Source organism: Hyperolius riggenbachi, chromosome 4 (assembly GCF_040937935.1).
Source record: "Hyperolius riggenbachi isolate aHypRig1 chromosome 4, aHypRig1.pri, whole genome shotgun sequence".
NCBI lineage: Eukaryota > Metazoa > Chordata > Amphibia > Anura > Hyperoliidae > Hyperolius > Hyperolius riggenbachi.
In genome coordinates this window covers 455,007,612-455,035,298 of record NC_090649.1, presented here as the reverse complement: position 1 = coordinate 455,035,298, position 27,687 = coordinate 455,007,612, and the positions used below count along the sequence as shown (strand labels likewise).

Here is a 27,687-nt window from a genome sequence, read left to right as displayed (position 1 = left end):
CTAACACTCCTCTCCTGATATACTCTGTGCTGCTGGAGGACTCTGCTCCTTCCTCTATCTAAGGCCTTGTTCACATTACACACATTGCCGTCCGTATTTCGGCAACGCGTGCAGGAGGCAGACACGCAGGAACATCAGAAGTCTCATGTTCACACTGCGGGCTTGATTCACTAAAGCGTGATAACTGCTATCAAAGGTTTGAGCGCGAATGGTGTTACTTCGCGTGATAAGCGAAAGTTTGCGTGCGATCATGGGCACTTATCACGCGAAGTTATGCCGTTGGCACGCAAACCTTTGATAGCAGTTATCACGCTTTAGTGAATCAAGCCCTGCATGCGTTGTGTACAAGTACGGTGCGCGAACGCATGCTGCACACATTTTTTGGTAAACCGCACGGCTGACCCATTCACTACAGTCGCTATGAGTGGCTGCATAATTGTGCTTAGTGTCTTGCACAAGTAAATCAGCCTTGTGCAGACTACGTACATACTGTAAATATCTTTTTTCACACTTACCAGATAACCTGTAAGTTTTCCAGCCCAATTCCGCAGCAGAACTGAAGGAGAAACACAAATAATTGTTAGTTAACAGCCACAATCAAACTAGATTGCCGATTTTCATTTCTCCAGTGTTTAGTTTTGTCCTTTAGGGCCCGTTTCCACTGGCGAATGGGATCCAAAGGGATGTGATGCGGCTACGCAACTCTTCCGCTCCCATTCGCGTCACTTCCGCATCTTCCAATGCAACGTGAATAGGAGGAGACGGGATGTGCTAGGAACGCTTCGCATAACCAGCACGCAATGGAAACTGTTCCATCGTTTATGTAGCCGCATCGCACTGCGTGTATTGGATCCGGCCCTTAGCAGGTACAGGTGAATACATTTAAAGTGCCCCTGAACCCGGGGTTAAATCTTTGAAGTAAAGCCCATGGTGGGCTAGATTACCTTTGTAGAAGTGTCCTGGCGCCAGGGCTGGATTTACTATAAGGCACTGTAGGAACGTGCCTACAGGTGCCTGATGATAGAAAGGTGGCTCACTACACTCCCCAAGTGCCTCCCTCCCTCCTTCCCTATGCAGAGTCCCGAGCAGATCATAAATTAGAGGTTACTCACCCAGCTCTCGGCATTCCACGGACAAGATCTCCCTTCAGCTGTTGGCATCTCTAGCTAACTAAAACTTAAGGGCACCTGTGGCTACTTAATGTTGGGGGTAGTTCTGGCTACCAAACACTAAGGTGCACCTGTGGCTACCTATGCTGGGCAAAGGAAGTAAGGGAGGAGTGACTGCTGGGCCAGCCAACACACTTGGGGTGCGGTTCGGCGGGGGTTTGTGGGTGACAAAGCTCAATGGCAACGATCAGAACAAGGTAGATTCTGAAACGGTAATGTAGCCCACCATGGTTTTACCCCAGTTCACTCCATGTTTTTGGAGAAAAGCCCTTTAGGCCTGGAGTTTGACATCCCCGCTCTAGAAGCACAATGACTGGTCCTCTGTGAGTAGGTCACCTCTTCTGCGCGGCCGCCGTCCTGGAAACTGGCGATCTTCGGGCGCTGACAGGGCTGACTTCTCTCTCGGCATGGTTCTGCTCTGCTGGCAAGCCGTGTGATTTGGGGATGGGCGGGATCACCACTCCGCCAAGAGACTTCCGCTTTCTCTCCGCGCTGCAGCGCACATACTGCAGAGAATTCTGGTGGAAGAGAAGAGGGTGAAATGAATTGGATGTTAACTATTAATGAACAGTAGTGTCGTCTTGTTTATAATTCATTTTTATAGGTTTTCCATGCTTTAAACTGCTCAGTGACCAATACTCCTTAAAACAAATCTGTAGTGATAAAAAAAAAAAAAAAAAATTTAGATACTCACCCATGGAGAGGGAAGGCTCTGGAACCTATGTTGTCTTCCCTGTCCCCTCTCGGTGCCCCCAGTGAAAGTTACACCGCCACCAGGAGCCTTCGCTTCGGGAGGTTTTGGGAGAACTTGCACATGCGCAGTATGCAGCCCTTGTTGACACGAGTGTTCCTGAAGCCTCCCGAGGGTCCCCCAAGGTGTATTTGATTAGTTGGTTGAATGCACACAAGGGGGGAGCGCTGGAAAGAGGGGACAGTGAAGGCTCAATAGTATCCAAAGCATTCCCTCTCCAGCAGCGGCAAGGGACCTAAATGACGTCTAGGGGCTGGAAGAAGCCCCAGGTAAGTAAAACTGCGGTTCTTTAGTCGCCTCAGAAGTTCTTTAAAACAGCAGCTTTAGATCCCCAACTTATAAAGTTTCTTGGCTGGAATTTTTTTGATATGCTTCTCCTACGGGTCCATCTGAAAATGGCGCCTGCGAATAATGGCGCACGGTGTTGCCACTAATCCGTTTGACACTTATCGCTATTTAACGTTAAAGCCTTATCGCTATTTAACGTTAAAGCCTTATTGTTATTTAGCGTTAACACACAGAACCCTCTCTGTACCTTTCCCTAACCCTAAGACCCCCCCTGGTGGTGCCTAACCCTAACAACCCCCCTGGTGGTGCCTAACCCTAATCACCCCCCTGGTGGTGCCTAATCCTAACCACCCCTCTGGTGGTGCCTAACCCTAACCACCCCCCTGGTGGTGCCTAACCCTAAGCACCCCCCTGGTGGTGCCTAACCCTAACAACCCCCTGGTGGTGCCTAACCCTAAGCACCCCCCTGGTGGTGCCTAACCCTAAGCACCCCCCTGGTGGTGCCTAACCCTAACCACCCCCCTGGTGGTGCCTAACCCTAACCACCCCCCTGGTGGTGCCTAACCCTAACCACCCCCCTGGTGGTGCCTAACCCTAAGCACCCCCCTGGTGGTGCCTAACCCTAAATCTTCCCTGGTGGTGCCTAACCTTAAATCTCCCCTGGTGGTGCCTAACCCTAACCACCCCCCTGGTGGTGCCTAACCCTAAGCACCCCCCTGGTAGTGCCTAACCCTAAATCTCCCCTGGTGGTGCCTAACCCTAAGTATCTTTTTAATGCGCCGCCATTTTTATGCATAGGCGCTATGCGCCATTATTCACTGATCCGTCTCCTACAACTGCCCTGAACATGACAGATTACCTGCAGAGTTTGCACTGAACTACAATTCAAAAGCTAGGATTGAACTTCAGGCTGGTTTTACACCTATTTTTTGTGTTGCGATGGGGTGCGATGCACCTGCCTCAACACAAAAAAAAGTCAATCATATGACCCTGCGGCAGAGTGTGCCAACAGGGTCATTAGCATAGCTCCACCCCATTCAGTGACACTGCCCCCCATAGCACCGCCCCCCATTCCTGTTCAGTAAGCCAGCCCCTATTCAGTGAGGAGACCTTGGGCAAGACTCCCTAACCCTGCTACTGCTTATAGACTGCGCTCTAGTGGTTGCAGCTCTGGAGCTTTGAGTCTGCCATGAGAAATGTGCGATATAAATGTTTTGTGTCTTGTCTTTGTCATATTCACACATGGTGGCAAAATATGTGTTACCCTAAATCATGTCCCTGCTTTCAGATTATCCTCATACCTCGGCAAATGTTGGACTTGGCTGCATCTGTTCCTCCATGTGGTCCACATTACCCAGGCCATTCCTTGGCATGCCATTCTCTTCTGGGGCATCAGAGCGGGGTGGTGGGCTCTTCTGAATAGGGGGTACAGGCTTTGTGGCAGCCATTAACCTCTGGGAGGCGCTTCTGGGCACAGCGGGTCTGAGGGTAGTGCTGCTCAGCGAGGTCATTAATTCAGTCGGTGCTATCATGATGACAAGGAGGAAAAGTCATATCGCGGGTCTATGTAGCATCGCCTCACTGATTGCCTCCAAACTGTCTCTCTGGTCAGTTATCTGATTGCTTCCAAACTGTCTCTCTGGTATGTTATCTGCTTGCCTCCAAACTGTCTCTCTTGTCAGTTATCTGATTGCCTCCAAACTGTCTCTCTTGTCAGTTATCTGATTGCCTCCAAACTGTCTCTCTGGTCAGTTATCTGATTGCATCTAAACTGTCTCTCTTGTCAGTTATCTGATTGCCTCCAAACTGTCTCTCTTGTCAGTTATCTGATTGCCTCCAAACTGTCTCTCTTGTCAGTTATCGGATTGCCTCCAAACTGTCTCTCTGGTCAGTTATCTGATTGCCTCCAAACTGTCTCTCTTGTCAGTTATCTGATTGCCTCCAAACTGTCTCTCTTGTCAGTTATCTGATTGCCTCCAAACTGTCTCTCTTGTCAGTTATCTGATTGCCTCCAAACTGTCTCTCTGGTCAGTTATCTGATTGCATCTAAACTGTCTCTCTTGTCAGTTATCTGATTGCCTCCAAACTGTCTCTCTTGTCAGTTATCTGATTGCCTCCAAACTGTCTCTCTTGTCAGTTATCGGATTGCCTCCAAACTGTCTCTCTGGTCAATTATCTGATTGCCTTCAAACTGTCTCTCTGGTCAGTTATCTGATTGCCTCCAAACTGTCTCTCTGGTCAGTTATCTGATTGCCTCCAAACTGTCTCTCTTGTCAGTTATCTGATTGCCTCCAAACTGTCTCTCTGGATGACAAGGGGTTAAAGAGGCTTGGGAGGGGGGACCCTACACTGTTTTGTTTAATTTTTTAAAATAACTGTACTGCAGAAAAATAATATTTTATTGAGTTTAAAAAAACATTTTTTCTTGGATTCTTTTAAAGTTTATTTTCTCAAAAACTAGTTTAAAAAAAATTACATGTAATCGTAATTGTGAATTTTGTGCAAAATTTTGCATTGGCTGAATTCTCCATACCACATTTAATTTTCTAGAAAATTCACTAAAAACTAAATGTTCCCAGGACCCAGTTGTTGATGCCGGTCAGTAGCGAGCATTTCTTGCCCTGCTTGGGGTAGGTCCTATCAGACAGTCATAATGTGACCCTTCAGAGGTCCTGCAACTTCATCTTCCCAGGGTATTGGTCATACTCACCTCCTCTGGCACTGGAGCTTTCAGACACCTTCCGTTTCACCTTGTCCTTTAACCGGGCCGTCTCCAGGGCCGCATTGTCCACCTCCTGGTCTGTCTGGTTCTTATCCGAGGAATCATTTCTACCTTCTAATTCCAGCTGAGGTGGCAGAATCTCTGGCTGGGAGTCACGGTCCTCTCCACCCCACAAGTAGGACCTCTTCATCTGAAGGTTTAAGGAGGACTGGAGAGCAGCTGGCGGTGAGATTGAGATGATAGTCAATAAACCATACACCAGAAGTGCCTATCATCTCATGACCAATCTCTCGTACAGACCTTGGTTTGCCCCGCCCCAGCGGCTCCCGTACAGTTGCAGGTTGGAATCCACACCCCCATTGTGCAGCGACATGAATCCGGGTTTCATCTTGGGAACGCTGCCGCAGTAGACAGCAACTGGAGCTCTATACTTGGCTGGCAAGGAAAAGACAACATTTTGGAAATCATTGGAAAATAATTACTAGCTAACAATAATATGCTTAGATAAAAACAACAACAGTGATATAAATCCCTATATATGGAAAGGATCTACACAAAGGTCAGCCTCCCTGATGATTTTCACGACACTTTGGCAGTTAAACTAAGCAACTGCCATTCAGTAAATGCTTTTTGAAGATAAAGGCATTCCTGAGAATCCCCCGTGAGGAGATGGATTAGTCCAAAATCCGTCACGTTTCTACAGCCTACTGTAAGTGACAGGAACATAGCAAAAAAGTAATTTGTAGTGTAAATGTACAACTTATACATATACGCATTTTACATTTTACAAATTTTCGTGATAGTGATCCACTTTGTAACTTCCTGTAGCTATCGAACAAAAGTCAAACATTGTGCCCTTAGATTGGATTAATGATTCATACATACACACAGGACAATGGGGAAGCAGGAAATTTGGGCACCCAGCGGCTAATGCACGATATGGGCGCCCCATATGCTAATGCAAATATTGGTTATTAGGCGCCCAAAGCAGAAATTTGGGTGCGCAATAATTATCATTTTGAAAGTTACAACAATATAGTTTTTTGAATTTTTTTTTATTGTTTTGAAAATTAGAACATCATAGTTTTTGACATTTTTAATGTTTTCTATTAACAAATTATTCAATTTTGAAAATTATCGTTTTGAAATGTATCATTTTGAGCATTATAAGGTTAGGAAGGGGAGTTTAAGGGTTAGGCGCCAAGAAAGGGAGTTTTAGGGTTAGGCATCAGGAAGAGGGATTTTAGGGTTAGCCATCAGGATGGGGGATTTTAGGGTTAGGCGTCAGTAAGGGGACTTTTAGGGTTAGGTGTCAGGAAGGGGGTTTTAGGATTAGGCGTCAGGAAGGGGTGTGTTAGGGTTATGTGTCAGGAAGGAGGGTTTTAGGATTAGGCATAAGGAATGGAGGTTTTAGGGTAAGGTGTCAGGAAGAAGGGTTTTAGGGTTATGCATGGGGGGAGGGGGGGGCAGGGTTCTGTTTGAGAGTAAGGCTAGGCATGGGCGTAACAATAGGGGCTGTATAAACAGGAAGTAGCGTCAGAGCGTCTAGAGCACTAGAGAGAGAAGCATCCGCGCTGGAGCGCACGGAAGGTATGTTTGTCTGCCGCTTCCCGCCGCTGCACACATATAGTTATTGAAGCTGGAGGGGAGCGCAGAGGGGCGAGCCCGAGGTGAGGGGGAGAGGGACCTTCTCCCCTCCCCGCCGAGTGTGGCCATGGCTTTCCCCTCATGCTGCACCTCCTCCAGCCCCCCAAAACGCAGGGAGGGCCCACTCAGAATTTCTGCAGGGGGGCCCAGTGGATCTTAGTTACACCCTGGGGCTAGGTTAAATAGTACTAAAATATTGATAATATATACCAATATTTTTTTTACGATAATTTACACTTTAAAAACAAAGAATATCAGTAGATATTAAAGATAGTTTTATTAATGAAAAACAAGCTCCCCCTTTTTTTAAGTTGCTGCCCACACTAAGCCACCTCTCACAACTACACCACCCAACCTAAGCCACTGCCGCACAAACCCACACTAGGCCGCTGCCCACAACTGTGCCACCCACATTAAGATGCCGCCCACAGGTACGTCCAGGTCGGTGCATATTTACAATCTTCGTTTAGTATACAGGATTATTTTTACTTTTGCACTCACCAGATGTTATTTAAAGTGTGACCCTTTATTTGAAGTCCAGCAGGATAATTGAAGAGCAGAAGAGGAAAGAGAAAAAAAAGTAAACATATAATACACGTTTAATATGCTGGCCGCAGAGGGGCAGAAGTCTCACCATCAGGGGCGTTGCTGGCGCTGCCTGTCATGTAAGTGTTTGATGGAACTCCCCCTTACCTATTCATATTACTCACAAGGCAACCAAGGCTGGTGCCTAGGGCTTGAAGGGAAGCCAGGGGTCTCCCTGAGAATTTCTCTGACCCCTTCCTCACGTCACAAAATAAGCTAATTGGCAAGCAGGGGAAGCCAAAGTTGCTATGTTGTGTGTGCTGTTTTAACTTTATTCCACCCTGCAGAAAGTGTGTATAGTGCATGGATATATGTAGACTACCCCCACTATAGCCAAATTATGGACATAATGTGTTTCCTTCTGGGACTCAGAGCAGCTGTTATGATGACCATAGGTACGCCCGTGGTAAAAATGAAGGATGAATAATGATCTATCTCGATGTGACCCATATTGACCTGTATTGTGGCCCCATCAGAACCCACCATAATCTCCCGCTGGGTCCTTCACTGGATTCTGGAAAGCGTTGCTAAAGCACGCTACTAGACCGCAGCCCTAAAACTGTTTGCTGCCCCTTGATTGCCATTATTCCACAGGCAACTTCCTTTGAGGTGCTCATGGCAGGGGGCAGCTCTTCCATCCCTCTCTTTTCCGTCACCATGGAACAGAACACAGTACCCAGCCAGGAGATGAAAGCGGTGTCCATATAACACTCCCCACAGAACTGCCACTGAAAATGTTCTCTGAAGATCCTTTCAGGTGAACGGCCGGCCTAATAACTTCTTGTTGTGTAGGGCTCGATTGCATGAAATAATCTTCAGGGCCTATTTCCATCATCTGTAGTTGCATGTGTGTGCTGAGCCTCAGGAACATTGGCCTTGTTTCCACAGGCAAGCTCCCGTCCTTCTGTGCCTGCCGATATTGCTCAGGAAGTGACACAAAAATGCAAAGGACAACACTTTGTACTTGTGGACTGACCGAGTAGCCTTTTACTGGGGTCAAGCATGATAATCACCAGTATCAGAGTCGTAACTGCAATTCATGGTCCCCCCAAACGTTCACACTCCTTCCCTCGTCTCCCCTTGGTGCCCTTCACAGCCTTGGAGCTCATCTCACAAGGGTCGTACAACAAGTGTGGCCTTCATGATCTTCACACCCATAACAAGTGTAGCCACAAAAACACCTGATCTGAAGTATAGCCCCCTCTATGGGAGGAAGGGAAGGTTAATAGTTGAGGGCCACCCACAGCTCTGGGCCCCCCTGTGATCGCAGGGGCTGCTCCCCTCAAATTATGCCAGTGACCAGTATCACTGCCCTCCCATTGCTCCCATCCTGATATCTCTGCAGAGATGCAAAAAATATATTCACCTCCAGTTACGGTAATCCCTTTCCTGACCATCAGCAATACCAGTTTTATTTAGACCTGTTGGGTATGTAATTAATTCCAATAATAAAGATATTTTTTTCTGGCCAAAAAACTGCGCCTGTGGAGCTATTTCATTTTATTTTAGACCCACTTTAAAGAGAAACGGTGACCAAGAATTGAACTTCATCCCAATCAGTAGCTGATACCCCCTTTCTCATGAGAAATATTTCCTTTTCTCAAATACTGTAGGTCACCAGGGGGCTCTGTATAGCTAATATTGTGTTGAAACCCTGCCCACAGTGTGATGTCAGGTTTCCTGTCTGTGGACATAATTGCATTGTGGGAAATAACAGCTGATTACATGTGATAAATGTCAGAATGTAAATCAGGGAGAGGAAAGCTTTTACAATCGGCAAACACTGACTAAATCATTTATACAGGATTATTGTAAAAATGAAGCACTTTTTTTATTACATTATTTTCACTGGAGTTCCTCTTTAAATCAGTAAAAGAGCCAGCTCAAACCCTACTGATTAGATCTGAATACAGAATGGACATTAATGCTGATCACACCACCAGCCATATTTTTTGTTAGTTTGTTTGTGTTTTTGGGAAGTGGGGTGAGGGGAAAGGGATAGGACCATCTTGTTACCTGCTGCGTAGTCTTTGTTGGTCATTCTCTCGGCTCTAGCGGTGCAGCTTCCTGTCAGGGCAGAACATCACTCGCTGTATGGCTCCTGCTATCGTGTCCTTCCATCAATTACTAGAAGAAAAGAGCAATAGATGGGATTACTGTGGTCTTAGCACTCAGCAATAAACTGTATGACAATACAATTCAATAACATTTGTAAAGCGTTTTTCTCCCATAGGACTCAAAGCACATAGGTATGTGACGTCTCAGATCAGTACAGGCTTGAAGGCTGGACTGTGTTACAGAGGAAACAGTCAGATGTTCATAAATGCCAGACTAAACAGGTGGCTTTTCAGTTTGGACTTAAAATAGAAACTGTGACCAAGAATTTAACTTTATCCCAATCAGAAGCTGATACCCCCTTTCCTGTGGTAAATCTTTTCCTTTTCACAAACGGATCATCAGGAGGCTCTGTATGGCTAATATGTGGTGAAACCCCTCCCACAGTGTGATGTCAGGACCATGTTCCAGACAGTTTCCTGTCTGTGAACCTCATTGCATTGTGGGAAATAACAGCTGTTTACAGCTGGGTCCAACTGCCAAAAAAGCAAGCAGCATCTCCTTCCACTGACATCACCTGCCAGCAGTAAAAATTTCACTATGTAATAAATGTCAGAATGTAAATCAGGGAGAGGAAAGATTTTACAACGGGCAAACACTGACTAAATCATTTATACATAATTATTGTAAAAATGAAGCACTTTTTTAATTACATTATTTTCACTAGAGTTCCTCTTTAAAGGCTTCCAGGGATGGAGATGTCCTGATTGAGTGTGGCAAGAAGTGTAGGTGCAGCATGACAGAAGGCTCCGTCTCCAAAGGTTTTATGGTGGACTCTGGGGGTGACTAAGTTATTAGAGACTTTCGATCAAAGATTGTAGGGGATACAGTCCTTCGGGTATCCAGGGCCCAGATTGTGGAAGGATTTGAATGTTAATAAGCCAGGAGACCAGCAGAACCTGTAAATCTGGCAGTATTAGGTAGCTGTAATCTAATTCTGACAATACATGAGTTCATAACAGCACCATATGGCGAGTGATCGATTACTCTTGATTAAAAATCGATTGAGTAGTAGCAGGGGCAGAACTATAAATCATCCCCCCCAAGCAAAAATTTAAAGGGGGTCCCCCAATGTGAAGACTTTTTTCCTTGCCAACCCCTTGTGACCAGGGACGGCTCTCTCATGAAGCAAGGTGAAACATTTGCATCAGGCGCAGAGATTACAGGGGGCAGCATGTTTGTACTGTGTTTACACTAGCAGCATGCAGTCAGAGTAGGAGTAGAAGTGAGAGGAGAGCAAGGTAAAGAGGTCATCATTGGGGAAAACCAGCTTGTTGTGCTGTGTGAGGAGTCTGACAGTGAGTGAGGAGGGAGGAGGCAGGAGAGCAGCAGTCATTTGACTTGCACAGCAGAAGTGATGAGGTGGCACTGCTGTCCTGACTGAGGAGGAATGGAGGACAGCCGACTACCTGAGGGTGAGCAGTTTGTTTGTCAAAGACTGGCAGCCAGCCAGTGTACTATTGTGTTGAACTGCAGCATGTCATGTCTCAAGTTGTTGCATATGGTCTGAAAGTTGGCTGCATGAAAGCCCACTAGAGGGCGCTCCGGAGGCGTTCTTCCGATCGCCTCCGGCGCCCAGAATAAACAAGGAAGGCCGCAATGAGCAGCCTTCCTTGTTTTGCTTACATCGTCGCCATAGCGACGAGCGGAGTGACGTCATCGACGTCAGCCGACGTCCTGACGTCAGCCGCCTCCGATCCAGCCCTTAGCGCTGGCCGGAACTTTTTGTTCCGGCTACGCTGGGCTCAGGCGGCTGAGGGGACCCTCTTTCGCCGCTGCTCGCGGCGGATCGCCGCAGAGCGGCGGCGATCAGGCAGCACACGCGGCTGGCAAAGTGCCGGCTGCGTGTGCTGCTTTTTATTTGAGCCAAATCGGCCCAGCAGGGCCTGAGCGGCAGGCTCCGGCGGTACTGGACGAGCTGAGCTCGTCCAGACCGCCCAGCAGGTTAAGACAACTGTAATGAGAGGGATATAATGGCTGCCATATTTATTTCCTCTTAAACAATACCAGTTGCCTGGCAGCCCTTCTGATCGATTTGGCTGCAGCAGTGTCTGGATTACACCAGGATCAAGCATGCAGCTAATCTTGTCAGATCTGACAAAAATGTCAGAAACACCTGATCTGCTGCATGCATGTTCAGGGGGTATAGCTAAAGGTATTAGAATCAGAGGATCAGCAGGGCTACCAGGAAACTGGTATTGATTAAAAGGAAATAAATATGGCAGCCTCCATACACTGTACCTCTCATTTCAGTTGTCCTTTAAAGCGGTATCGTCACCATAAAAATCAAATTTCAACAGCAACTGGTCTGAGTGTATTAAGTGATAAAGATGATAATCCTGCACTCAAAACTTTCAAAACTTTTTCTGCTGTTATGATTTGGAGTTACATACTTAAGGAAACACTGGCCCTTTAGTAGTCGTGCCAAAGAATTGCATGCTGGGGTTTCTTTTTATCTATAATCTATTCCTCCTCTTCCCTTTATTTCTCTGCCAGCTTCTTATCTGAAACCTAATCCCCTACTCACTTGTGTTTACAAGCAAGGCTGAGGAGACAAGAAAAAAAGTAAAGGGCAGAAATGACATCACGAGTTAGCCTTAACTGTGGGTAAAAGACATGGCCCCCACCAGGAACAGAATTCTCGTCATTTACTATATAACATTCACTGAAATCAAAACGTGGACAGTATAAGACATGTGTTATGTAAGTAGATCAAGTTTTTATCTACTTATATATGTGTTTTTTTCCCCTGGCATAGTATGGCTGATCCTACTGCTTTAAATAAGTTGTCTGCTGCTGTGTGATCATTTCAAATTGATGGGGGGGGGGGGGGGAGGGCACACCCTCACAAGTTTAATCACACAAATTAGGAGAGGTATATAAACTACAGGTGATCCCAAAATACTCAAATCAGGAAGCAGGTTAAGTGGAAAAATCTACAAAGATTTATTTATTGAAACAATATAGTAATAACATGTAAAAAATTAAAAACATGAGGAAATGGCCATCCCACCACACATACAACCACAACACACAGCACATGTATACAGCCGGCCTCACAATCTAATCGAAAATGCCGGCTGCTTACCTGGTAGCAGTGTTCCGGCGAGTCCTCCAGGACGGCCCTCCTGAGACTGTGTAAGTCTCCCCTCCCAAATCGGAAACACCTGACAAGAATCAAAAGCAATTAGTATAAATTCCACCCCCTCACAACCTCCTCCAGTTTAAAGAAGAGAAAAGAATCCACGAACCACTATCATACTTAAATAATATATATATATAATAGGGCCGGGAACCTAGACGGCCGTCCTGGAGGACTCGCCGGAACACTGCTACCAGGTAAGCAGCCGGCACTTCCTCCCTACGTCCTCCAGGACGGCCCTCCTGAGATCTAGCGAGAAATTTACCTTAGGGTGGGATAACGGCCTGAAGAACCTTGCGTCCAAAAGCTTGGTCCTGACTAGAAAGGAGCTCCACTCTATAATGCTTGATGAAGGTCGAGTGGCTGGACCATGTCGCGGCTCGACATATCTGCTCTAGAGAAGCTCCCGACCTCTCCGCCCAAGATGCTGAAAGGGATCTGGTAGAGTGTGCTGTAATGTGGTCAGGCACCTGTAACTGCGCCTCTGAATAGGCAAGGGATATTAGCTGTCTAATCCACCTAGACACTGTCATTTTGGATACATGAGACCCCCTCTTAGTACCCCCAAAAGCTATAAAAAGATTAGTGGAAACTCTCCACTCTCTGGTTCTTTCTAAATAAGTCAGAACCGCTCTCCTGACGTCCAGAGTGCTCAACCTCCTTTCCTTATCATTCTGTGGACTAGTCAAAAAGGAAGGCAGTACAATATCCTGGGTTCTATGAAAGGATGTGGATACCTTGGGTAAATAAGAGGGATCTAGTCTGAAAACAATCTTATCAGCATGAATTATCATGTAAGGGTCCTTTATTGATAAAGCCTGTATATCCCCTATCCTGCGAGCTGAGGTAATGGCCACTAAAAAAACAACTTTGAGTGTAAGAAACTTCAAAGGGACCGAATCCAAAGGTTCAAATTTGTCTGATGTTAGGAAATCCAATACCAACGACAGGTCCCAAGGAGGAACAAGCTTCTGGGGAACTGGCTGTGACCGTTCAACTGACCTCAGAAAATTTTTAACATAAACGTCGGCAGATAGACGTTTAGACAAAAAAACAGAAAGAGCTGACACCTGAGCCCTAAGAGTACTGACGGTCAAGCCTAACTTTTCTCCCTGCTGTAAAAATTCTAGAACAGAAGAAATGTTGTCTGACCTGGATACATTCTTCTGTTTCCAGGCCGAGAAGGTGTACCAAACTTTATTATATTTTTTCCTAGTGGCTGGCTTTCTACAGGCTAATAATGTCTTAACCACCTCCTTAGAAAATCCCTGCACTGTCAACATCTGCTCTTCAGGATCCAAGCAGTTAGATTCAAAAATTCTGGATTCGGATGGAGATTGCCGCCCTGTACTAGCAGATCCGCTCTGTTCTGAAGATGCCAAGGTCCCTGAAACACTAGGGACTGCAGTAGCGGGAACCAAGCCCTCCTTGGCCACCAAGGGGCTATTAGTATCACCTCTGCTTCTTCTGTTTGAATTTTCCTGAGGACCCTCGGTATTAACTTGAATGGAGGGAATGCGTAAAGCAACCCCTCTGGCCAAGGAATCGACAGGGCGTCCAATCTGCTCATTGAAGCAGAAGGATCCAGGGTACAAAAATCCTCCACCTTTGCGTTCTCTGGATTTGCGAACAAATCGAGAACTGGAACCCCCCAGCGTTTTGTAATCTCCAGAAAAGTTTCTGGATTGAGTTCCCACTCCGACTCCTCTACTAGCTGTCTGCTTAGAGAGTCTGCTCGTCTGTTGTGAACTCCCCGAATGTGGACTGCTGACAGGGATTCCAGATTGGCCTCTGACCATGCCATGATGAGAGATGTCAGATGCTGGAGGTCTGGTACCCTCGTGCCCCCCTGCTTCCTGACATAACAAACTGAGACGAAATTGTCAGAGAATACCAGTACCTCTGAGTTTGAGATTATCGGGAGAAGGGCCTGTAAGGCCAGCAGAATCGCCCTTAGCTCCCTGTAATTTGAAGATCTCCGAGAGATCTGCTGGTCCCATGTCCCCTGGACCTGGTGGCCCAGGCAGTGGGCCCCCCAGCCCCAGGCACTGGCGTCCGTGTATAATTTTAACGGAATTTCCTGAACCCACTTGCGGCCCTGATTCAGGTTGGATCGCTGACACCACCAGTGAAGGGCTACCACCACTTCCTCCGGTACTAATATTCTCGTATCCAGAGAACGGTGATCTCTGTCCCAAGTCGCCAATACCCAAATCTGGAGACTCCGAGAATGGGCCTGTGCCCACTCTACCGCCGGAATGGCTGAAGACATCAGCCCCAAGCATGATACCAACTTCCGCAGGGATACCAGAGGATCCTCTCTGATCCCCTGCACCCCTGACACTAATCTGTCTATCTTCTGGTCTGGCAGGAAGACACGTCTGATGGTCGTGTCCCACCTGAGACCTAAAAAAAATCAGACTCTGAACCGGGATCAAGTGAGACTTCTCCGAGTCGACGATCCATCCTAATCTGTTCAAAAGTTGAAGAGAAAAACCTAGCACACCTTGCAAGGCTTCTCGAGTCTCGGCCATAAACAGAAAGTCGTCTAAGTAGGGGAGAACCCTTACATTGTGGAGATGCAGAAAAGACATTACCTCCGCCACAACCTTCGTAAAGATTCTCGGGGCCGACGAGATTCCGAACGGCAGAGCCTGATATTGAAAATGGCATATCGACTCCCCTGCCTGAACTGCAAACCTTAAATACTTCTGAAAAAGAGGGTGGATTGGAATGTGGAGGTAAGCATCCTCCAGATCCACCGATGCTAGAAAAGCCCCCGGAGACATGAGGTTGCGAACGGAGGCAATGCTCTCCATCCTGAACTTCTTCTCCACAATGTAAGGGTTCAAAGGTTTCAAATTCAAGATCATTCGAAACCCTCCCGAGTGCTTCTGAATCAGAAACACTCTTGAGTAAAAGCCCCTTCCCTGTTCCGACACTGGAACCGGACAAATAACTTTCTTCTGAAGAAGCGAGGAAACCGAGTCCATTAAAGCCCCCGCCTTGATCTGATCTCTGGGGAATGATGTGACCGTAAACCGGGAGGGAGGAGGAGATCTGAACTCTATCTTGTATCCCTGTTGGATTAAGTTCAGGATAAATTCGTTCTTCGTCACTTCTCGCCAAGCTGGCGCAAAGTAGCGAAGTCTTCCTCCCACCGGAATCTGCCCGTCATTTAGAGGGCTTCGCAGCAGCAGAGGCTGGCTGAGATCTATTGAAGAGGAAAGGTCTACCTCTGCCTGCATTGTAGGACCACCTCTTATTCTGTTTCTGCCCTCTACCCTGCTGCTCCTGCCTGAAAAAGGGCTTTTTATTCTGAAAGGGCTGTTTCCCTTTCTTTTTCTTTTCAGGAAACTTCCTGGATTTATTGGATGATCTCTCCAATACCGAGTCTAAATCCTTTCCAAACAAAAGGTTACCCTGGAATGACATCCCACAAAGCTTCTGCTTGGAAGTAACATCTCCTTCCCATGTATTTAGCCAAACGGCTCGCCGAGCCGAATTGATCAGTGCCGCCGTCTTAGCAGCGGCCCTGAGAGACTCAGTAGCCGCATCTGCCAAGAAAGCAATGGACTTAATTATTACAGGTAAGCTTTCTAAGATCCTTGCATGAGGAGTACCCTCCTCTAGACGACTCTGAAGCCCCCGAATCCACTTATCAAGATTGCGGGCTACACAAACTGAGGAAATGGCTGGTTTAAAAGAAAAGGATGTTGAATCCCATGCTCTCTTGAGAAGGGCTTCTGCCTTTCTATCCATAGGATCTCTTAAGGCCCCCATATCCTCAAAGGACAGATCTGTATCCTTAGAGCATTGAGAGAGAGGAGCGTCCAATCTAGGGCATTTGAACAATGCATCATGCTCCTCTATATTGAAAGGGAATCGGCGTTTGAACGATCTTGGGACAAACAGCCTCCCCTCCGGATCTTTCCACTGGGCGGTAATAACGCTCTTGATAGCCCTGTGGACAGGGAACACTCGGCCTCCCCGATCCTCTAAACCTCTATAAATATCATCCTGAGGAGTAGAAGCTGATCTAGGCTCTTCAATCTGCTCAGAATCATAAACTGCTTTCAGCAGTTCTGAAGTATCCTCTGCGTTGAACAGGTATCTTGGTACCCTCGCCTCCCCCTGATTCTCTGAAGCATCTGACTCCGGTAGTTCACCCTCATCAGACTCCTCAGAGACATCCCCCGGGGATAAAGGTGAGGATTTATCCCCCCCATGAGAAGCCCCCCACTCCCCCTGGGGGATACCCGGCAATACCGGAGAAGGTGCCGGCTGGTCAATGGGAGAAGTACCCGTTTGCGGAATCTGAGCCTGAGAAGTAATTACTAGAGGCTGAGTCGGCTGAGCCATGGGCACCGGTGGCAAGGCTGGAGATGAATGCGGCAAGGGGACCATCTGCAGTGGACAAGGAGGTAGAGCTGCTCTAAACGCTGAAAAGGTAGTTGCTAGCTCCTGTTTCATAGATTTCATTAAATCTAATAAAGCAACAGTAGTGCTCTCGGGCCTAGGTGCATGAGACTTTGATTTATTGTAACATTCTGGACACAAAGTCTTAGAAGACCCCTCAGGTAGCCTGCCACCACATTAAGTACACTTATTGGTCTTGCCAGGATACTTCTGTGGCTTCTGAAAATAAATAGAAAGGAACAACCCACCAGGGATCCTTAGCTACTGAGTATGCATATAAACTTTAAAACAAGTTAATATAGCTCTAAGGGCCCGTTTCCACTAGCGCGAATTCGCATGCAGACAACGCATGCGGATTCGCATAGGCAATACAAGTGGATGGGACTGTTTCCACTTGTCAGTTTTCATTTGCGTTTTTATGTGCAGGATTTTTCTGCACGGTAGACCCTGCAGAATTCGCCTGCGTGTGGAATGCAGGCGAATCGCAGGCAATGTATTTAATAGGGAAATCGCATGCGTTTTTTGCATGCGTTTTTTCCTGCGATTTCGCGTGCGATTTCGCATTGAAAGTAATGTAAATTGACACAGGCAGTGACATGGTTAAAATCGCATATACCCTGCCTATGCGAAATCGCATGCGAAATCGCGGCAAAAAACGCATGCGGAATCGAATCCGCATGCGATTTTGTCAGCGGTGATATGCAGCGATTCCGCACCGCACTAGTGGAAACGGGCCCTAACACCTTACCGGCTGCTGTGCTGTCTCCCCAGTGACAGCCGAAGGTGTTTGCTGTGTCTCTGGAGCGGGCTCTGATGGCTGCTGCATGGCCCCTGCAGAGATCCACTGCCTCCGTGCAGTGTGTACGTGTGCTGGGTGGACTGCTGCGTGTACAACGCGGATGATGGAGCTTGCCTTCCGCGTGACAGCCTCCGGGAAGACGGAAGTGAAATGCCGACAGGCGCCGCCGAAGACCGCCCCTCTTCAACTCACGCGGCCAAACTTCCGCCTGACGCAATACGCGTCACTTCCGCCTCCAGCCCTCGCATCCCAGATGCGGACGAGGAATTCTGCGTCCACCCAGCCGCTTTAGCGAGGCGTAGAGCGGTGGGAAATGGCACAAACCCTCCGGCTTCTACCACCCCACTAGTGGATCCAGGTATGGCTGCCTTCACTCCACACGTCAGGTCGCGCCCAGCACAGACCCAAACCGCTCTCCCTCCAGAAAAACTTCTTCCTAAGCCTGGTCAATCCAAGTAGGTGCCATCAGGCTCCCCTACCACCAGGAACAACTCCATAGGTGCTTCCGTGGAAAGTCTGGGAAACAAACAAAAAACTGGAGGAGGTTGTGAGGGGGTGGAATTTATACTAATTGCTTTTGATTCTTGTCAGGTGTTTCCGATTTGGGAGGGGAGACTTACACAGTCTCAGGAGGGCCGTCCTGGAGGACGTAGGGAGGAAGTCTATATGGCTTGCAAGCGGTTAGTGATTTGCTGAATGGTAGATGTAAGTAAGCACTAGTTTGCAAGAGCAGGGGTGCAAGTTGCTCTCCTGTCTATAGAGACATAGGCTCAGGGTTAAGTCCATGCAAAAGCGGCAAAAGCAACAATGGTAGATAACAAATCTGGTTACAAAAACAGTCTTGATACCAAGAACCTGTGTAGAAACATCTCACCCGTCCGGCGTGTCCATAGGTAGAGCCGTGCCGGTGTGAAAGGTCAGAGATGAGACCAGAGGTGAGACCAGAGTTGCAGGTATGTCCGTCCGCAGTGGTTGCTATGCTCATAAGCGTCACATGAGCCGGTTCCAAAAGCCGCAAGGGACTCGGATGTGAAGGCTTGTTCCAGTGCAAAGTTGGCTCTGCGTGATTTGCTGCAACTGCTTACGGCTGGGGTGAGGCTGTGCTGGCGTGGCTACAACCCGTGGTGCATGTGGAAATAGCACCTGGATGGTCTGGCGGGGAGCCGGTGAGATGAGCGTGGCGGGATGGCGTCTCCTCCGAAGCCACAGCCCTTACTAGTTTCGCCGGATATCCGGCATCATCAGAAGGCGTGTCCTCAAGTCTACCCTCACACATTCAAATATAGGACAGGAACCAATCCAGCGCCGGGGGCGGGGAGCAGCATCCGGAAGCAGAGCGCGCGGCCTAGGGGGGGAAGCGAAGCAATCCACCCCTCCACGCGTCACCGCCGGACACCGCCCCCGCATCCCACGGGGCCGCCCAGTCCTGCACACACGCACACAGAACAATCAATAATAGCCACATATGTTACAAAAACGCCTTGAAAACGTCCAAATGCGGAGTGCAAATAGAGGTACAGGAAGCAACAGAAAAAAGGCGTAATGCATCCAGACACGTCTAAAACCTGCGCTAGATGCATACCGCCGCCTAAACGCTAACGCGTCAAAAATGGAAAAATATATAAATGCTTCAATATGTTAAGCAGTGGAGGAGCATAGTACTGCTCTTGGCCAGAGACAGATCATGCTGATGGATAGGTGGACGGAAATGGGGAGTGGGGGGAGTGTAAAACAGCAGACTGCAAAGCATCTCTCTAAACAGGTAAAAAGTGAGCAAAACTAACAGCCTCATTAAGACCTGGAGGATCACAAGCTTTCAGCTCGTAGATCCATCGTGATTCGCGCTGTAGGAGCAGGCGATCGAAGTTGCCCCCACGGATCGTGCTATGTATTCTGTCAAGTCCCACAAACCTAAGTTTGTTACTGGTACAGACAGGGCACTGCCGCACGTGGCGTGCGATAGGGGTCAAACTTTTTACATTGCCAATGTTTTGTAAATGTTCAAAAATTCGCCTCCACAATTGTCTCTTAGTTTTGCCCACATAAAATGCCCCACAGGGGCAAAGAAATAGATATACGACGAGTTCTGTCTGACAGTTGGTATAGTGTTTCAGGGTGTAAATTCTACCGTCAGGCAGAGGTACGGTCCTTCCTACCCACATATATCTACAGTAAGTGCACCCCCCGCATGTGTAAGTACCTAACACTATACAGTGTCGTCTAGGGTTCACACCCCCGAAATGGCTTTGTACTAAAGTGTCTCTAAGTGATTTGGCCCGTCTAAATGTAAGAAGAGGCTGCTCAGAAACCACCTGACCTATCGTTGGATCATCCCGAAGGAGATACCAATGCCTCTGTAGAATGCCTCTAAGGGCAGGATGCTGGGCACAATATTCAGTAACAAAACGTAATTCATCTCCATCTGAGTCTCGCGCCACCTGACCGTTGGATTTCTGGCGCAATAAACTAGATCTATCTCTCCTCTTGACTTTATTAAATGCCCGTCGAAGGATACCATCTGGGTATCCTCTATTTTGAAATCGTATACGTAATATATCAGCTTGAGTTTTAAACTCATCGTCAGAGGAGCAATTCCGCCTCACTCTGAGGTATTGCCCAGTAGGAATACCCCTGATGGTATGGAAAGGATGAAAGCTTTTAGCGTGTAGTAAAGCGTTAGTCGCGGTTTCTTTTCTATACAGATCAGTGATGATCTGACCTTTTGCATCTATAGAGATCTTAATGTCAAGGAAGGAGATAGATCCTTCATCACAAACCATTGTAAAATGCAGATTGTGCATGTTATCATTAAGCTTGTCCACAAAAATTCCGAGATCAGTCCGTGTGCCTGTCCAAAAGATGAGGATGTCGTCAATGTACCTGTGCCACGACAGTATATGGCACAGGTACATTGCAAGTCCGTCGTCTGAGAATAACCCTCACAAGTTTGCCTCAAAAAGTCTAGAACCAGTCTGGGACTGGAGCCCATCTTACAAGGGTCATAATCTACACACCCATAAGTGTAACCACAACAACTCTGAAGGAAAGACCCCTTTATCAGAGAGAGTAAGCACAGCTCCCAACTGTCCCTCTTTTGGAGGGACAGTCCCTCTTTGGGAGCCCTGCCCCTCTGTCCATCTGTCCTGCTCCTTTGTCCCTCTTTCAGGACTTTGTCCCTCTTTCTATGTAAATATATATATTTCTCTAATAAAAAATATATTTGATTGACTCTAAACCTTATTCCTATCCTTTAAATTGATATATTACTAATTTTAAAATGTTAATATGAAAGAAAATGAACCAGGATAGAAAGGACCAGTGTGGTTTGAATTATAAAACATAATATTATTATAAAATTTCCATCTTTTCATGTTTTATACTGTATATTAAGAAAATGACATTTATAGAGAACAGTTCTCACTGTGGGCATTACTATGGAGGAATGTTTACAGCACATCCAGCATACAGAAACAATCTTCACTGGCTTCACTGCGACTGGAATCTGTTCAGAATGATATAATGCAGAAATATAGCTTCAAATGTGTGTAAATAATCATCAGCTGAAGTTCTGTGTTACTGTCTGTGTGTCTCTCTCTGCCTCGCAGTGTAAAGGAAACAGTTTACAGCAGGTTTAATTGCAGCCCCCCTCCCCTCGATGCCGACATAAAATGTAACAATCAGCTAGTAAACATGGCTTTTCTTTTCACACAGGCTGTGCTGAGAGACCTCTGAAAAGCATTTTAGTGAAATTTTAGAAAATCCCACTTACTAAATAGCGATGCTAAATATAATTTTGCCTTCTTAAAGTGATACTGAAGCAAAATAAAAACAAACAACAAAAATATAGATACTTACCTATGGAGGGGGAAGACTCTGGATCCTAAAGAGCCTTTCCAGTCCTCTCTTGGTGTCCACGTTACAGCGCGACCATCCCATTTCCCACGCTTTCAGATATCCTCAGAAGGCTTCGGAAGCACTTACACATGTACAGTACAGGGCCACCAGTATTCAGAAGCCCCCAGGGACACCAAGTTCTTCCGGAGCCCCCTGAGGGCCCCCTCTCCTTAGGTGTGTATCTGCGTTATTTCCAAAGCTAGCGCTACAACAGGATCAGTGCTCAATATTGTTATACGTAAGTAAATATTAAAATAAATGAAATCAATAATGCATAAAAACTCCTCATGAGCTTCAGTCCTTAGTGATAGGTATAGGAGATTATAAAAAATTCTAATAAAAAATCCAGAGTTCATAGACAGACAATCTTTAGGATTTGTATGCGCTTCTAGGTAGGTGTCAGTTCCACCGTCTGCTTATATCTCTTGTTATCGTAGTTAGCGCTCCACCATATATAGCAAACACATCAATGCCTCTTGTGTATAATTGCACTCACCCTGTCCATGTGACCACTGCAAGACTGGTCAAAACTCGCTCGTGTATAATCCCCCTCGATCAGGTCCTCCACAGATCTTCTTCTTCCTGTTACTGTCAGTCCTTGTTGATCTAGATGTGTCTCATGGGGTAAAAAACCTCACATAGTACAGCTCCATTTGTAAAATAAGATAATCTTTAATGCTAAAAAAGTTGCACTCACAATGTGTTGGAGCAATGACAGCGCTCAGAGTTTTGGTTACGGGCTCTCCCCCGTGCCTCCCGGTCAGGCCCGTTGGTTCGCTCCGCTTCCCGCTGGTTGTCCGCACAGAGTAGTGGAATGATAAATCGTTTGGCCAGTACATTCCCCACGCTGTGCTCTCCGTGCTTCCGACAGTCCGAGGTAGCTCCACCCTACGCGTTTCGTCACTCCGTGTGACTCATCAGGGGCGTGGTTAGCTACTCGGCTGTCAGTGTATATAGGCTTGCAAAGGATACGCCTACCGCGTATGGTGGCCGCAGTGCGCGCCGTCATTACCCCCCGTCGCGCGCATCTCATTGGCTAGTTGTTCTGCCTCACCCGGAAGTGCCCGTAACTGTGCGCCTCAGTGTGGACAGCAAGCTGGCTGTCATTTCCCCCCTCCATTGTACCAAAGGGGAAAGCTCGTTTTCCATCACAAATACATGACAAATACAAGTTACATAAAAAATACATGCATTTGAGGATACATAATATTGCATATATTAATTAGTGAAAATTATAAAAAAGATAGTTATAAAAGTTATCATAAAATCGATCACTACAAACCAATACTGCTAGGATCCTCTCTTCCTCCTATGTCAGACACTGCCCTCTTGTGGTCAAAAATGCGTACACCAACTATAGTCATTCTTATACACACAAGGTATGGGAGAATCTATACTATTTAATTATGTTCCATTTAACTATTAGCTATGAAGCAGTTCAGGTCAATATCAATGTTATGTCCCCCTGGTTGTAAGGAACCCATAGCATAGATCCATTCTGTTTCCTTTTTGGATATGTCTCTTACTTTGTTAGTTCCCCTCCATGAATATCGCATTTTCTCTACTCCACAAAATCGTAATGTCGCAGGATCTGATTGGTGACAGATCCTGAAATGTTCAGATACGCTATGTTCTTTGAAGCCTCTTCTAATGTTACCTATGTGCTCTCCTACTCTTCTCTTCAATGTTCTGGTCGTCCTTCCAATATACTGGAGATTGCACTGACACCAAAGCATGTACACAACCCCTTTGCTGTTGCAGGTGATATTCTGCCTTATCTTGAAGGTGCCTCCTTTAGATGTTGATGTCACCTCATTACATCTTACTGGTGTTGCTTCCCTGCATCCCACACATCCTCTGCATGGATAAAAGCCTTTTTGTTGCCAAAAAGGGATGACTTCTCTTGGTGGGTTCACACAACTTGGTGCTAAGATATTCCTGAGATTTCTTGCTCTCCTATATACAAAGTTAGGTTGCTCTGGTAAGATTGTTTTTAGTGTTACATCCTCTTTTAATATTGGCCAGAATTTCCTGAAAATGCCTTCTATCTGCCTATGTTGTACTGAATAGTCGCTAATAAAAGGTAATCGATCACTAAAATGCTCCCCCTCCCTAGCCCTGTCTCCCAGCAACTCTCTCCTTCCCATTCTTCCTATTTCCATAATTTCTTTTTGTATGTCTTCTTCCTTGTATCCCTTTTCCACAAAGCGTTCCAATAAAGTATGTGATTGGGTAATGTAGTCCTCCATCTCGCTACAATTTCTGCGTATACGCATAATTTGTCCTCTTGGGACCGCTCTTAACCATCTAGGGTGATGGCAGCTTCTTACCGACAGGTATCCATTACGATCCGTTGGCTTGAAGTATGTAGTAGTGACTAGCCTGTCCTCCCTTTTCTCTATATTTAGATCCAAAAAATGGATACTTTTTTTGCTTGCTTCCATAGTTAGTTCAATGTTAACTTCATTTTTATTGAGTTCTTCAAAATACGAGGGAAGTTCTTCCTCTCTGCCTCTCCAGAGTACAAATAAATCATCTATAAAACGTCTCCAGACTATTATTCGGCCATCCTGTGCTTCCCCCAGTACCTGTTGTTCCCATCTTCCCATAAAGAGGTTAGCGAATGAGGGAGCGAACCCCGCCCCCATAGCACACCCCTTAATCTGTAGATAATAGTTCCCTTCGTGCCAGAAATAGTTTCTAGTCAGGGCAAATTCCAATAATTCCATGATGAAGTTTCTCTGTTGTGTTTTGATGCTTGTGTCCCTTTCCAGAAAAAATCTTACCGCATCCATACCCGCTTGATGCGGAATATTCGTGTAGAGCGACGTAACATCTGCTGTCACCAGTACATCATTATCCTCTATGAGTGTATCATTCAGGATCTGTAACATGTGTTTAGTATCCTTCACTACTTGTGGTAGGCCCAACACCAGCGGTTGTAAGAAATAGTCCAGATATTGTCCTAATCTGTGTGTCAAGGACCCTATACCGCTGATGATGGGCCTCCCCGGGGGCTTTTCTACATTTTTATGTACCTTTGGGACCTGATATATGATGGGAGTTCTTGGTGCTGTCGGAATTAGAAATTCAAACTCTTTGTCGTTAAGTATTCCTTCTGTTAGGCCCCCCCTTAGGAGTGTTCTCAGCTCCCCCATGAATATACTACATGGGTTCCCTCTTAATTTTTAGTACGTTTCAGTATCGTTTACTATCCTATTTAGCTCTTCCCCATACTGTTCTTGACTCATGACTACCACCCCCCCCCCCCCCCCTTTATCGGCCGGCCTTACAACTAACTTTTTTTCTTCTAGCATCTCCTTCGCCATTTTACTCACTCCTCTCGTTTTTTTCGGTTGTATCTTCTCTAATTCCTTTTCCACCATCTTCTTAAAGACATCCACACAGTTAGTGTTAATGATATTCTGTGGATTGAACAAAGATCTGTTTTTCATTCCTGTGTGTTGATATTCTACTGTTGGATTTATTCTACTTGTAGGCCCTTCCTTACTTAAAAAGTATTTCTTTATGTTCAATACTCTCGTATATTTTTGAAGATCAACATATGTACCAAATTTGTTCAGTGGTTGGTTGGGGGCGTGCTTAAGTCCTTGGTCCAGCATTTTTGTTTCTTCCCTATTCAGGGGAATCCCTGATATATTGTATATGCCTTTCCCTATGTCTCTCTTCTTCTCTTGTATACGCCTCCCCCCTCGTACCCCCCTTCTTGTCTTCTCTTGTTTCCTCCTGGTGATGGTTGGTAGTGATGTTCGTATTCCGGTCTCCACTTGGGGTTCAGTGGTGGTTTGTGATGTCCCTGGTCCGGCCCTAAAAAAGGCTGATACCTTTGTTCGTGTCTTAACGGGTCGTATTTATTTTGTATGGGGAGGTTGTACTGTCTGTTTGGATATAGATCCCTCCGGTGGTGATTACTTGTATTATAATCATACTTCCTTGTTTCTTGTTCTCTGTTCATAGCTCTAAATGTTTGGGGGTTTGGCATGGGTTCTCTATATTCATTCTTACAACCGCTGGTGTTGGGCCTACCACAAGTAGTGAAGGATACTAAACACATGTTACAGATCCTGAATGATACACTCATAGAGGATAATGATGTACTGGTGACAGCAGATGTTACGTCGCTCTACACGAATATTCCGCATCAAGCGGGTATGGATGCGGTAAGATTTTTTCTGGAAAGGGACACAAGCATCAAAACACAACAGAGAAACTTCATCATGGAATTATTGGAATTTGCCCTGACTAGAAACTACTTCTGGCACGAAGGGAACTATTATCTACAGATTAAGGGGTGTGCTATGGGGGCGGGGTTCGCTCCCTCATTCGCTAACCTCTTTATGGGAAAATGGGAACAACAGGTACTGGGGGAAGCACAGGATGGCCGAATAATAGTCTGGAGACGTTTTATAGATGATTTATTTGTACTCTGGAGAGGCAGAGAGGAAGAACTTCCCTCGTATTTTGAAGAACTCAATAAAAATGAAGTTAACATTGAACTAACTATGGAAGCAAGCAAAAAAAGTATCCATTTTTTGGATCTAAATATAGAGAAAAGGGAGGACAGGCTAGTCACTACTACATACTTCAAGCCAACGGATCGTAATGGATACCTGTCGGTAAGAAGCTGCCATCACCCTAGATGGTTAAGAGCGGTCCCAAGAGGACAAATTATGCGTATACGCAGAAATTGTAGCGAGATGGAGGACTACATTACCCAATCACATACTTTATTGGAACGCTTTGTGGAAAAGGGATACAAGGAAGAAGACATACAAAAAGAAATTATGGAAATAGGAAGAATGGGAAGGAGAGAGTTGCTGGGAGACAGGGCTTGGGAGGGGGAGCATTTTAGTGATCGATTACCTTTTATTAGTCACTATTCAGTACAACATAGGCAGATAGAAGGCATTTTCAGGAAATTCTGGCCAATATTAAAAGAGGATGTAACACTAAAAACAATCTTACCAGAGCAACCTAACTTTGTATATAGGAGAGCAAGAAATCTCAGGAATATCTTAGCACCAAGTTGTGTGAACCCACCAAGAGAAGTCATCCCTTTTTGGCAACAAAAAGGCTTTTATCCATGCAGAGGATGTGTGGGATGCAGGGAAGCAACACCAGTAAGATGTAATGAGGTGACATCAACATCTAAAGGAGGCACCTTCAAGATAAGGCAGAATATCACCTGCAACAGCAAAGGGGTTGTGTACATGCTTTGGTGTCAGTGCAATCTCCAGTATATTGGAAGGACGACCAGAACATTGAAGAGAAGAGTAGGAGAGCACATAGGTAACATTAGAAGAGGCTTCAAAGAACATAGCGTATCTGAACATTTCAGGATCTGTCACCAATCAGATCCTGCGACATTACGATTTTGTGGAGTAGAGAAAATGCGATATTCATGGAGGGGAACTAACAAAGTAAGAGACATATCCAAAAAGGAAACAGAATGGATCTATGCTATGGGTTCCTTACAACCAGGGGGACATAACATTGATATTGACCTGAACTGCTTCATAGCTAATAGTTAAATGGAACATAATTAAATAGTATAGATTCTCCCATACCTTGTGTGTATAAGAATGACTATAGTTGGTGTACGCATTTTTGACCACAAGAGGGCAGTGTCTGACATAGGAGGAAGAGAGGATCCTAGCAGTATTGGTTTGTAGTGATCGATTTTATGATAACTTTTATAACTATCTTTTTTATAATTTTCACTAATTAATATATGCAATATTATGTATCCTCAAATGCATGTATTTTTTATGTAACTTGTATTTGTCATGTATTTGTGATGGAAAACGAGCTTTCCCCTTTGGTACAATGGAGGGGGGAAATGACAGCCAGCTTGCTGTCCACACTGAGGCGCACAGTTACGGGCACTTCCGGGTGAGGCAGAACAACTAGCCAATGAGATGCGCGCGACGGGGGGTAATGACGGCGCGCACTGCGGCCACCATACGCGGTAGGCGTATCCTTTGCAAGCCTATATACACTGACAGCCGAGTAGCTAACCACGCCCCTGATGAGTCACACGGAGTGACGAAACGCGTAGGGTGGAGCTACCTCGGACTGTCGGAAGCACGGAGAGCACAGCGTGGGGAACGTACTGGCCAAACGATTTATCATTCC

General features: G+C 46.1%; 1 protein-coding gene across 4 annotated transcripts in view; it reads right to left on the bottom strand.

Annotated features, from left to right (window-relative positions):
- Positions 1 to 27,687, bottom strand: part of TOGARAM2 (TOG array regulator of axonemal microtubules 2) — a 143,976-nt gene that overhangs the window by 47,326 nt on the left and 68,963 nt on the right. For 3 of the 4 annotated variants that reach the window (XM_068279652.1, XM_068279653.1, XM_068279654.1), the window contains exons 2-7: positions 9,179 to 9,289; positions 5,231 to 5,365; positions 4,919 to 5,149; positions 3,510 to 3,733; positions 1,506 to 1,687; positions 516 to 556 (exon numbers count right to left, since the gene is read on the bottom strand). In XM_068279652.1, the coding sequence (XP_068135753.1) occupies positions 516 to 556; positions 1,506 to 1,687; positions 3,510 to 3,733; positions 4,919 to 5,149; positions 5,231 to 5,365; positions 9,179 to 9,203 (838 nt within the window). In that variant the 5' untranslated portion in view covers positions 9,204 to 9,289. Of the gene's footprint in view, positions 1 to 515; positions 557 to 1,505; positions 1,688 to 3,509; positions 3,734 to 4,918; positions 5,150 to 5,230; positions 5,366 to 7,078; positions 7,102 to 9,178; positions 9,290 to 27,687 lie in introns of all 4 variants that reach the window. The other variant, XM_068279655.1, reaches the window with a different exon arrangement.